Here is an 11,092-nt window from a genome sequence, read left to right as displayed (position 1 = left end):
TCAGTAGCTGCCCAGCCATGGATACTCTAGAGGTGCAGGGCAGTGTTCCCGGAGCCTGCCTGTTCTGTGAAGAGACTGTGGTTTGGAACCCCCAGGTCTGTTCATCCATGATGAATGGAAAGCAGCAGCATGCTTTTGGAACAATAACACTTTATTTTCCTAACACACATATAAAAGGAAATAATCTGCAAATTTACAGACAAAACCATATATATACATATATAGGTGCGCACACACACACACACACACACACACACACACACTCTCTCTCTCTCTCTCTCTCTCTCTCTCTCTCTCTCTCTCTCTCTCTCTCTCTCTCACAGATACATACCTCACAAGCTCTTGCCAGGTCAGCCTTTCATCTAAGCACCATTCTCCCACTTGGGCTCTCTTAGGACCTGGGCCCCAGAGCTCACATGTAAAAATTTGGTACTAACATACCATAACCCATGAACAGTAGACCTCTCTGTTCTGTCTCTTGTCTTTCCATTCCCATTACCCACTAAGGAAATGCAGGAAGCTTGGGCTCAGTAGCCTTCAAAAAACACCAAAACAACGACAAAAATCAGAAACAGTGCCCAGCTTCCTTACTCAGGGATGTATCTGAGGACTCACGCCACCTCCTGACTTCTGCCCAAAGGGAAAGCGTTCCAAATGAGGCCCTGAATGAGTTGCAGGCGATTCTCGTAAGGAACCAATGTGAACAGGATAATGTGACCATGTGCCCCGGTCCTGTATCATGTGACACAGCTGTCAGGAAGACAGACTGTGAGGGGAGAGAGAGGCAAGCCCACACAGCTTAAGGCCAGGGGCAGGGGTGGGTGGGTGGGGGGATTTGCCACCACTGGCTGTGTAAGGGAGGAACAAAAGCCCTGGGAGACAGGCCCCTTGGGATAAGCATAACTCAGTGGACACAGAGGAGGTCTTGGTCTCTAAAACCAGGCCTCCGTGGCCAAGTGAGGTCTTCCAGGTGACTCTTGTTGCAGCTCTCTGGACCTGGTCTACAGGGCAGTTGAGTAAGGATCTTCCCCGCTGTCCCTCTGGAGGCTTTAGCTTGGGGTGAAGACTGAGCAGGGAGCCCAAAACATTGGTGAACCGGCTAATGCCTCAGATCGATGTATTTCTCTCCCTGAAAATGGGTAGAGAGAAGTAATCAGAACATGGCGAGCCAGCAAGGTTTACAGCATGAGCTCCAAAGGGAGAGACTGAAGCAAAAGCAGAGAATGGCAGCATCCTTAAGGCAAGCAGCAGAAGTGAAGGGGACAGGAAAAGATTGAAGTCCCCCCAACTAAGTCTACTTTAGCAAGTGGGTGGGGCATTGCCTTTCTCTAGGGTCCCTCTACCATTTGCCTCATCCTATCAGTAATGTTAAGGCAAGATAGGCCTGCTCCCCATCTCCAACCGAGGACAAAGGACAGAAAGAGTTAGTGTTCAGGAACAAGTGCCATTAGCCCACTACCCCCAATTCCTGAAAAGGGGGATCAGGCCCTGGCCTCAGGAACTGCCTCCTACCTGGTCTCCTGGAGCCCTCTTGTCACCGTTGCTGCCCTGAAGGAGAGCCATCTCTTCTGGGAGCTTATCTGACTTAACTTCAACTACAAATTCACTCTTACGAGTCGGGGGCAGCGTGCTGGGTGGGAGGAGGGAGGTGAGAGGTTGGCAACTTGGGGACAAGGGGAGGGAAGGGCCTTTTGGGATGGATACTCTGGTGCTTTGGGGCCAGCCCAGGAAGGGAGAATTGGAGGTGACGGTGTGGTTGGTGGCGGTTGGGTAGTGGACAGTAAAATCGGGTCCAGTTTCTGCTCTCAAAGGGTAAGCGGGCACTGGGTAAGCAGGGGAGAGGTCCCTTATGAGGCAGGAAGCTGGGCAGCCAAAAATGGGGGAGGGAACAAGGGCCATAAACCCGGCTTACATCTCCTGTTTTCCTGAGCGTCCACAAGGCAGTTTGCCCTTCTTGTAGAAGTAATAGAGGGTAGCGCCCAGTACAGCAAGCACCAGCGTACATACTATCACAGCCACGATGACCACACCTTTGCTCTCCTGCTGTGGCAGCTTTTTCTCTGTCACACAAAGACACTTCTAGTCATTCCCTGCCCCAGGCTGCCACACTGCTGTCGCTGCCCCACCCTATCCAGCCCAGGGGGACAGATGGGCAGTTACCTTTCTCAGTGAGGGAGAATGGGCCCCATGGTGCAGGCCTGTTCTGCCAGGCCCAGTTTACCTGTGGAGGTGCTGTTGGCTCTGCTGTGAGGACTGACTGTGGGGGTGCTGAGGCCAGTGGTTTGGCTGGAGTCAGGTGTGAGGGTGGTTAAAGTGACTAGGAGGCAGAAGGAGGGGGGTTAGTAGCACACGTTAATGCCCATGCCTTGGGCATGCCCCTACCATCCTCTGCAGGGAACTAGCTCTCACCGAGCTTCAGAATGATGACCGTGGTGTTTGAGCCCAGGGAGTTGGAGGCTGTACATTCTGCACCGGTCTCCAGAAGCTCTGGGGTCACAAGGACATTCAAGGTGCTCACTACTGTCTGAGGATCTGGGTTCCATTCAGTTGCCTAGAAGTAGATGGGCAGCTCAGGGGGCGGGAGCATCTCCGGTCATGGCCTCGAGGCCTAGACAGGGATTAAGAGAATGGGAGGAAAAAATAGGCTGCTCACCGAGCCATTGATATTCCAGGAGATGGTGGGCTGAGGATGGCCTGAAGCCTCACAAGACAGATTCAGCATTGCATTCTCTTGCGCCCACACCTTCCTCTCCTTTGCTGCCATCCACGGGGACCCTTGGGGGCAAGGAAGGGTTAGATCCCCAAATAATCTGCTCCCACTCCCCACCACAGATCCCTCAGGGCAAGCAGGCTTTTTTTTGGGGGGGGGGTGTCTCCCAACAGCTCAAGAGCACGAAATTCAGGATTCAGGGTAACCTGGTCACTGTACAAAGGGCCTCACCAAAAATGCCCACGCTGACCCGCCGTGTGCGATTCAAGCCAGGAACGCTGGGGACAGATGCCACACAGAGATATCTTCCCCCTGCTTCCCTTTTCACGTTGTTTAGCTGAAGGATGGGCCCCTTTCCCAGAAGCTGGCCTGTCTAGGGGTGAGAGGTGGGTCAGGCGGTCTGAAAAGGAACAAGCTCTCATCTTCCCCAGTCCCAAAGGCATCTGGGTACCTTGTCTCTCAGCCACTCAAACTCAAGGTCCTGGTTACTCTCTGCCTTACAGGTCAGTGTGAGGCTATCACCTTCCTGGACTTCAGGGGCAGTTGGATCCACTTGAACATCAGACACATCTGGAGGCATAGCAAAAAATGTCAGGCAGGCCAGGAGCCAGTTCCCTCTTTCCCCAGACTGAACCTCCATCCCAGAGCCTCACAGTTCACCAGCAGCTCCAGGGGGTCACTCGACAGCATAACTGTAGTTTCCAAGTCTAGGCTCTGACATTGGTAGACCCCACTGTGGTGCTTCTGGGCGGGCTCCAAGGACAGGAGACCGTTTTCATCGGTGCTTTCCTCTTCCATCTCCTCAGTGCTGGGGTTCTGGGGGAGCACGAAGGGGTGAGGGGGAGCTGATACCCCTCAAGCTACTGTTTCTACCTCTTTGCCCATGTCCTTAGGCCCCTCCATGCACCCAGCACAGAGGGCTCTGTACCTTCTTGTTGATAGTGAAGTGGGGTTGAGGGTTGCCGTCAGTCAGACACCTGATCTTCACATGGTCCCCTTCCTTCAGCAGTCCCACGGGTTCTACCTCCACCCACACTTTTTCTGCAGGGTCTGTTTGGGCAAAGAGGAAGGCTCTCAGTCCAAGAGGTGGCCCAGGAGTTCTCAGCAGATCCCTCCCACCCACCCACCCACCCCTAAAACCCAGAGGAGCAAGTGATCGAGTCAGCACTCACATAAGACAGGGACAGTGACCTCCTTAGATTCCTTCATGCGGTTCCCACTGGGCAGCCGGTAGCTGAGTTCACAGTAAAACTGGGCATCTTTGTCCTCCTTGACTAGCCGTGCACTTAGAACACTCTTCAAGGTGTACAAGCCACTGGACTCCACGGTCTGTGACGACTGGATATGAACGCCTGGGCAGGAGGAGGAAGCAAGGCCTGGCCTCAGCACCTCACGCTTCCCCTGGGGACTGGCAGGGAGATATCGAAAGGAGAGGCCCATGGACAAACACAAACTGGCGACCCTTTAGCCCAGAGCTTTTATTGCTTGGTCTTTACCCTAGGAAGGCGTTTACACCTTCGCATATAGACAAGGATGGTGCCAGGAATACCCCAGAGACGAAGAAAAACGGAGTTAAGGGAAAGGCCAAATGGTAGAGCATTGTTCTTTCTTCTTTTTTTTTTTTTTCCCCCCCGGAGCTGGGGACCGAACCCAGGGCCTTGCGCTCGCTAGGCAAGCGCTCTACCGCTGAGCTAAATCCCCAACCCCGAACATTGTTCTTAATGTGGGAATGGCATTAGGTTCAATCCCCAGAATCGAAAACGAAAACCCCAAAATGATGAAACACTGAGACATTAAACGCTAGCAGAAGAGTGGAAACAGCCACGCCATACACAATGTGAGGATGGGCAGCAAGGTGAGTCTATCTGAAGACTGACCTGGAAAGGTTACACAAACGGATGTGTGCCAGCATTACCACTGAGGTCAGGGCTTCTCGGCTCAGCACTATTGATGTTTTGGGGCAGAATTAATCCTTTGTGGTGGGGCTCATCCTGTGCATTGTAGGACGCTGAGCTGTAGTTTTAACCTCTACCTATCAGATGCCAATAGCAGACTCCCTGTTTGTGACAACCACTAATGCCCACAGACACTGCCAAGGATCCCCCAGACTGGTGTGTATGCACAAGTTAAAGACAGTAAAAAGGAAGCCTTGCTTGAGCCAGGGACAGGTACATTCGTGGAATCCCAGCACTTAAGTGACAGGCGGAAGATCAGCAGTTAAAACTCAGTGAGCTGCTTAAGTTGCTGTCTCAAAACACCGCATACAGCCCTCTACACTGCTACAACATTTGTTTACGTGATAGGCACAGAATGAAGGAAAGTAACAGTTGATAGCACAAGTTATTTCTGGGAGAGGCATGGACCAGAAAGAAATTCCTAGGGTTTTTTTTTTGTTTTGTTTTGTTTTGTTTTTTTGTAGTCTAAATTCTTATTCTAAAAAATTTTGTAGGGTTGGGGATTTAGCTCAGTGGTAGAACACAAGGTCCTGGGTTCGGTCCCCAGCTCCGAAAAAAAAGAAAAAAAATTTTTTTGTAGCCAGGCCTTTAATCTCAGTGACCAAGAGACAGAGTCAGGTGGATCTCTGTGAGTGCAAGGCCAGCCTGGTCTACAGAGCATGTTCCAGAACAGCCAGGGCTACACAGAGAAACCCTGTCTGGAAAACCAAATTTAAAAAAAAAATTCAAAAATTTGTAACAGTTCTTTTTATGCATACGAATGTTTTGCCTGCGTGTGTATGAACATCGCGTGCATGTCTTCTGTCCTTGGAGGTCAGAAAAAGGCATCAACTTCCCCTGCACGTGGAGCTGTGGGCCGTCATGTGGGTGTTGGGTACTGACCTGGGCCCTCCGCAAAAGCAACCAGTGCTCTTAACTGAGCCAACTTCTCCAGCCTACAGCCTGAATTACTCAACATCGCCTGTATGGTTCTGTTTGCTTGTTTTGGTAAAAGCTTTAAAAGAACGTGCTAGATGGTCCTCCTGAGCCTTCTCAGTAAGGGCTACTCACGGTTCTCCTCCTCTTGCAAGGGCCGGCCATTCTTGTACCAGATGACTTGAGGAATGGGGTAGCCATTCCTCCCCACACAGGTAGCAACCTAAGGAGGACAAGGGCGGGAGTCTCCTTGCTTCTGACAGGCCCCTGCCCCTGCTTAGCCCCTGCCCACCATCCCTTGACCGAGTGCCTGTCACCTCCTTAAGCTCTTGTATGTCCACGTGGATGCCCAGCACGTTGGCTTGGATAGTTGGCTCCTCTGGAGCCTCTGCAGTGGAAGGGATGAACAGAGTCATGGAAACCCATCTTTACAACATGGTCCACACTACCCTCAAGGCAGGAATGGGGGGGCACTCACTGTAGACTTGCAGCTGAACATAGTGATCCTGGGGCCGTGGCTGCTTGCTCTTACACAGGAACATCCGATCATCATGGGGAGTGACTTGACTCAGGGCCAGAGTAGCTCCTGGGCCGTGGAGGCTGAGGCGGTGTTCATATTCCCCAGGTTCACTCTGGCCCTTGCCCTGGTGCACACGGAAAATGGGTATCTGCCTCTCCTTGTGAATCTGAGGGCAAGGAGAGGAGAGATGAGCTACCTACCCAAGAGACAGTTGCTTCGCACAGACTGCTGCCCTCCACCGTCCAAGCACTCACCAAAAACCATTCCACTTGGCTGAAGTTGCCTGAGGGATGTGCGGGGCCACACTTCAGAAGGGCCGTGTTGCCCACTTCTACCTCCACCGGGTCCGGCGTGGGTGTGGGCTGCTTTTCCTCTCCTGGCACACCTGGGGAAGAGGAAGGCCATGCCCAGGCAGCTTTGTCAGCTCCAGCTGCTCTGTCGGTCCCCTCCCCTCTCCAGGCTCACTGCAGCTGTTCCACTGTAAGGGTCTGGAGAGGGCCCTTCCTCTCCTTACCCTCAACTTCACCATGCCCACACCCCCAACCTGGGTCAGACCTCTCCCAGCGGAATACGGAGTGGAACACAGACAGCATGACTGTGTCTATCTTAGAAGAAGCTGGAAGAGAGACAGATAAGAGGGACATGGGCTCTGGGCCAAGATGAAGGCCCCTTTGCTCCTGGGCCCCTTCCTAGTCCTGGTGAGCTCAGACTACGGGAATGCAAGGCATGTGCCAGGCTGGGGCACACAGGCCCCTTTGTGTGCCCCCCCTCCAGGAAGACGTCACTGTTCTACCCTCTGTCCCCCAAATCCTCTGGAAGACACAGTGAGCCAACTCTAGCCAGAGGCTACAATTTATGCTCCCAAAGCAGCATGTCAAGAAACACTGCAACACAATCTGAAGACCCCATCCAAGTCTACAGGGGTCAGAATCTCCCTCAGGGGTTAGGTCAAAAACCAGAGAGTGGGCAGGAGTGACGTCAGTGGTGCCAGCATGCTGCCAGCCCTTTGAGGAGGTGATGTCACTAAACACAATCTGGCTGGACACTGGGATATCTGGACTGTGTGACTTCCAGACTGGAGAGAAGGTAGAGAACAGTCTTCTACCTAGAGCAGGAACCTTGGATCTCTGTTTTCTAAGAGCCGGAAGAGCAGGGCAGAGTGAGGCTGGGTTTTCTGTGCTATGGTTGCATAGCTGGGTTTAGCCCTTTCCCCAGAAACAAGGTTAGTCTGGGAGACACTAGACTGGAGTACCCCAGGGACGTAGTTGGCACTGGGCAAGAGGCCAGCGAAGTGGGTAATGCCCAGCCCTCCCCTTCCCCAGCCTGACCAGTGGCTGGGACAGAACGGGATAAAGAGCCAAGAATAACACACGACACCGCTGCGTGCCATGCAAGGGAAGCCCAGACCCAGGAGCGCCTGTCTACTAGACAGGCTTAAAGAAAAGCTCCAAGGTGCCAGGCTCTCTCCACCTGACTCTAGTACACCACATAAGCTGTTACTATTGTAGAACTTTTCCATCGGTCGTCTTTCCGCTATGATCCCGTCAAATCCGGAGACGCGAGGAGACCCACACCACCCGCTGTCCTTGCCAACGCCCAGCCCCAGTCCGAGCTGCCTCCTCCCTCCTCCCTCGCTCACCTCCAAACTGGCGTGAGGCCCAGGCGGAGGGGGAGGGGTCGGCAGCCCCCTCCAGCAAGGGAAACTGCCTTTTCCAGCAACAGGAGGGCGCGGGTTGCACCGGTTAGGGATGCGCCCGGGCCGCGCCTCTCTGCCCGGGCTCCAGCACCCAGCATCCAACACCCAGGGCGAGCACCTGCGGGAGGCCTGGTCCAGCGTCCCGCAGAAGCTCGGCCCCACCCCTTCCCGCTCGCTGCAGCAGCAACCCGACCAAGTCCGTTCCCAGAATACTCTAAAACCTAGGCTGCAAACCCGCAGCAAAGAAGTTGCACGCACGCGGAGCGCCTGGGAATCGGGGACTCTGTTAAGAAGGAGCGCCCGCTGGGGTGCAGAACCCTGGCTCTGCGTTGCTACCAGCTCTGATCTCCGGTACACTCGGGTGGCACACTCCGACTCCGTCGAAGACATCTCCCAACTCCCAACGCCTGGGCCCTGCGGGTCCCCCAAAGCCCCCCTCAACACAAAGAACTCACCCGTGGCGCTGCGACAGCAGCAGCAGGCAGCGAATAAGAAGGCGCAGACCAGCCTGGGCAGCCCCATGCTTCCCCGACGGAGGCGAGAGCCAAGTGAAGAACTCGCCGCTGTCGGGGGCTGACGTCAGGGGGGCGGGGGAGGGGACCCGGGGCGCCGCCCGGCCCCGCCCCACGCAGCCCCCCGCCCCCTCCCCGCGCCCTAGGGGGCGGGCCCCCGGCGCGCCGGCTGGGAGCTGCTGCTCCCCGATCCAGGCCTAGAGGCTAACTCCCGCTTCCTGGCTTGGAAAGGTTGAAGAAGCAATGACAGGTGTCCTGGGGCTCGAATGACTGGCCGAGGCGGCAGAAGCTGGCCGGGTCGTCGTAGAGCTCTCTAGAACGCAGTAGCAGCGCTCACTCAGGTTTGGCCACTACTAGCGGGTGTAGCCCTGGGGACCCTTTAGCAGAGAAGCAACAGAGTGGTGTCCCTGATGGGGGACTCTCAATCAGGTTCCTCTGCCCTGCTGTGGAGGCATGGAGCTGACCCGGTCGCCTTCTGGAATGACCGATTCACTGCGGCGGCTGCCGGCTTGGCACTGCTCCAGAGTCTTCGCTGCCCTGGCAGCCTTGGAGGAAGAACTCTGCCAGGTCCCACAGACCTAGGGGTGCCTGCAAGGGAGCAGGAGAGTTGGTGATGGTGCCTTTTCGGTTATCTTTTCATATTCGAGTTCCTGCAAATTCCTCTTACACTAGAGGAGGGAGGAAGGGGTCTGAATGCACAAGCCCATGGTCCAGACAATTCTGTCCCAATCCTTTTTGTCTTCCGGTCTCTGTCTCAGTTTCCCCTCACCTGAATGAGGAAATGTTAATACTAACGAATGTAGGAGTCTCCAGCTTGACTACCAGAAACCTATTGCTCTTCTTAATGCTCGAAAGCTGCGGGCTGGAGAGATGGCTCAGCGGTTAAGAGCACCTGACTGCTCTTCCAGAGGTCATGAGTTCAATTCCCAGCAACCACATGGTGGCTCACAACCATCTGTAAAGAGATCCGATGCCCTCTGTATCTGAAGACAGCTACAGTGTACTTATATATAATAAAAAAAAAAAAATGCTCGAAAGCTGCCCTCTCCACAACCCTGCACTGCACTACCCCTCATGGGGTGGTCATGATTCAGTGTCTGGAGGAGTCAGACATATATGCATCAACTGCCTCAGGTTACTGATAACATGTCTCCTACACGACAAGGTCCCAGGAGCCCTAGCCTCCTTCCTTTCTAAATCCCAACTTCTCCCTGGGTCTTGTGGACTCTTAGACTCAAAAAGACTTCTAGTGCCAGAGCTTCAGGAAAGGTTTCACATCTGCTGGGACTTTCCCCAGGGGAGGGGTCTGAACTTAGGGTAGTGGTCTGTCACCCTCAGGGAACCTTTCTGCTGAGGGAGAAGGGTTGAGGCAGCAAACCAGAGATGGCCAGGTGATTTGAAAGGATGCTCTGGGCTGTGTTCTGATGACTCAGATGACTGGCAAATCACATCAACCTCACCATTCCGCTCTCACTGACCCTCCTCCCTGTCCATTAGCTTCCAGACAGAGCCCTGCCATGCCTACTGGCCACTGGCTTAGGCTCTGGATGGGAGAGAGCCCTGCCTCCTCTGCCCACCAGAGTAAACTGAGGAGCACTGGCTCCTGGCCCAGAGCCAAATAGGAAGATAAGCATGCTCTCTGCAGAACGGCTAAAGGCAGGGAAGTGCTGCCCCGCCCCCCCGCCCCTGTTCTTCATTTAACACCATTAACTTATCATCCTTTTCTCCGGCAGTCTGAAAACAACACCGGTGAACCACCAAGGACAGTCGGTTCTGAATTCTTCCTCTAAGACGGATGCCAGGTGGCGGTTGAAGGAGTCGTTTCTGCAGTGAAAGGGAAATAAGATTACAGCCCAGGATGACATCCCATCCTTCCTGATGCACATAACTAAAGCAAACAAACAGACCGTGCTTTAAGACGTGTGGCCCCTGTGGCCAGATTACATAGTAGCTTGGGTTCTGAGAGTTCGGTGGCCCAGAGCAAGCTCTTTGTCATTTGTTTCTGTGCCGCCTCCTTTCCTGTTAGGGTTCTGAAGACCCCCACTGGTGTCTTACCATTTGAAAAAAGAGCTCTGAAGACCATACAGGGGGAGGCATCCCTTCCCCTGGATTCTGCACTAACCTGAGGACCGGAAGCCTATGGTGGAATCTCCCCTAAGTTCCTGGAATGGTGACGATGCCTAGCGTGTTCCTGCCCTTTCATCCCTGTTCCATATCGAGTACACAAAACACTTTCTCAGCAGACTTTGCTGCTACGAAGAAGGTCCTCTATCCTAAGCTGAGAACTTTAGGCTTTCCCATGTTTCTGTGTCAGTATCTATTAGCTTATTAGGAAAATCAACAGGAAGAAAAACCTGAAACCAGCACACCCAGGTGCCAGGTAGACAGCCTTAGCTAACTGGTCGATACCTGAACTGCAGTCTCGGCTACTCCCAGACTCGGAGCCTGAGTTCAAGAGTGATTTGGGCAATGTTGGGAGAACACACCTTCAATCCACAAGACATTTACTTAATACTTACGCTGCCTTACAAGGACCTAGCTAATGGAGCCTAATATGATAACTAAACTTAAAAAAGAATTCTTTTGGGTTGGGGATTTAGCTCAGTGGTAGAGCACTTGCCTAGGAAGCACAAGGCCCTGGGTTCAATCCTCAGCTCCGGGAAAAAAAAAAAAGACAAAATAAAGAAGAATTCTTTAAAAAATAGAGCAGAAGGAGGAGGAGGAAGAAGAGGAGGAGGAGGAGGAAGAGGAAGAAGCAGCACGTAGCCTCTGGCTGGTAGGGAA

The 11,092-nt window shown here is 53.6% G+C and overlaps 1 protein-coding gene and 1 long non-coding RNA gene across 5 annotated transcripts; one reads left to right on the top strand and one right to left on the bottom strand.

The window, feature by feature from the left end:
- Positions 1 to 133: 133 nt before the first annotated feature.
- Positions 134 to 8,346, bottom strand: Mcam (melanoma cell adhesion molecule). Of its 4 annotated transcripts, NM_023983.3 has the most exon segments (16): positions 134 to 1,129; positions 1,513 to 1,630; positions 1,913 to 2,060; positions 2,222 to 2,317; positions 2,410 to 2,551; positions 2,654 to 2,775; positions 2,942 to 3,083; positions 3,162 to 3,280; positions 3,364 to 3,526; positions 3,639 to 3,760; positions 3,883 to 4,062; positions 5,716 to 5,803; positions 5,898 to 5,968; positions 6,059 to 6,266; positions 6,355 to 6,485; positions 8,252 to 8,336. In NM_023983.3, coding segments are annotated over 16 exon segments (1,947 nt in total). In that variant the 5' UTR covers positions 8,319 to 8,336; the 3' UTR covers positions 134 to 1,099.
- A 113-nt stretch (positions 8,347 to 8,459) lies between these two features.
- Positions 8,460 to 10,292, top strand: LOC148004098 (uncharacterized). Its single transcript, XR_015627609.1, has 2 exons — positions 8,460 to 8,649; positions 10,042 to 10,292. It is a non-coding gene; the product is annotated as an uncharacterized LOC148004098 (long non-coding RNA).
- Positions 10,293 to 11,092: the final 800 nt, after the last annotated feature.

This window comes from Rattus norvegicus, chromosome 8 (genome assembly GCF_021556685.1).
Source record: "Rattus norvegicus strain SHRSP/BbbUtx chromosome 8, alternate assembly SHRSP_T2T, whole genome shotgun sequence".
NCBI lineage: Eukaryota > Metazoa > Chordata > Mammalia > Rodentia > Muridae > Rattus > Rattus norvegicus.
Note: the sequence above shows the minus strand (reverse complement) of the source record. Positions and strands in the feature narration are given on the sequence as shown.

Excerpts from the sequence above, each read along its gene's own strand:
- Mcam (XM_087563885.1), bottom strand. The coding sequence starts at position 8,318 with ATGGGGCTGCCCAGGCTGGTCTGCGCCTTCTTATTCGCTGCCTGCTGC. Across the intron at positions 3,761-3,882 it reads GGTCACTGTCCCTGTCTTAT|ACCCTGCAGAAAAAGTGTGG; the intron begins GTGAGTGCTGAC and ends TTGCCCAAACAG. Across the intron at positions 2,552-2,653 it reads CCTGGAATATCAATGGCTCG|GCAACTGAATGGAACCCAGA; the intron begins GTGAGCAGCCTA and ends ATCTACTTCTAG.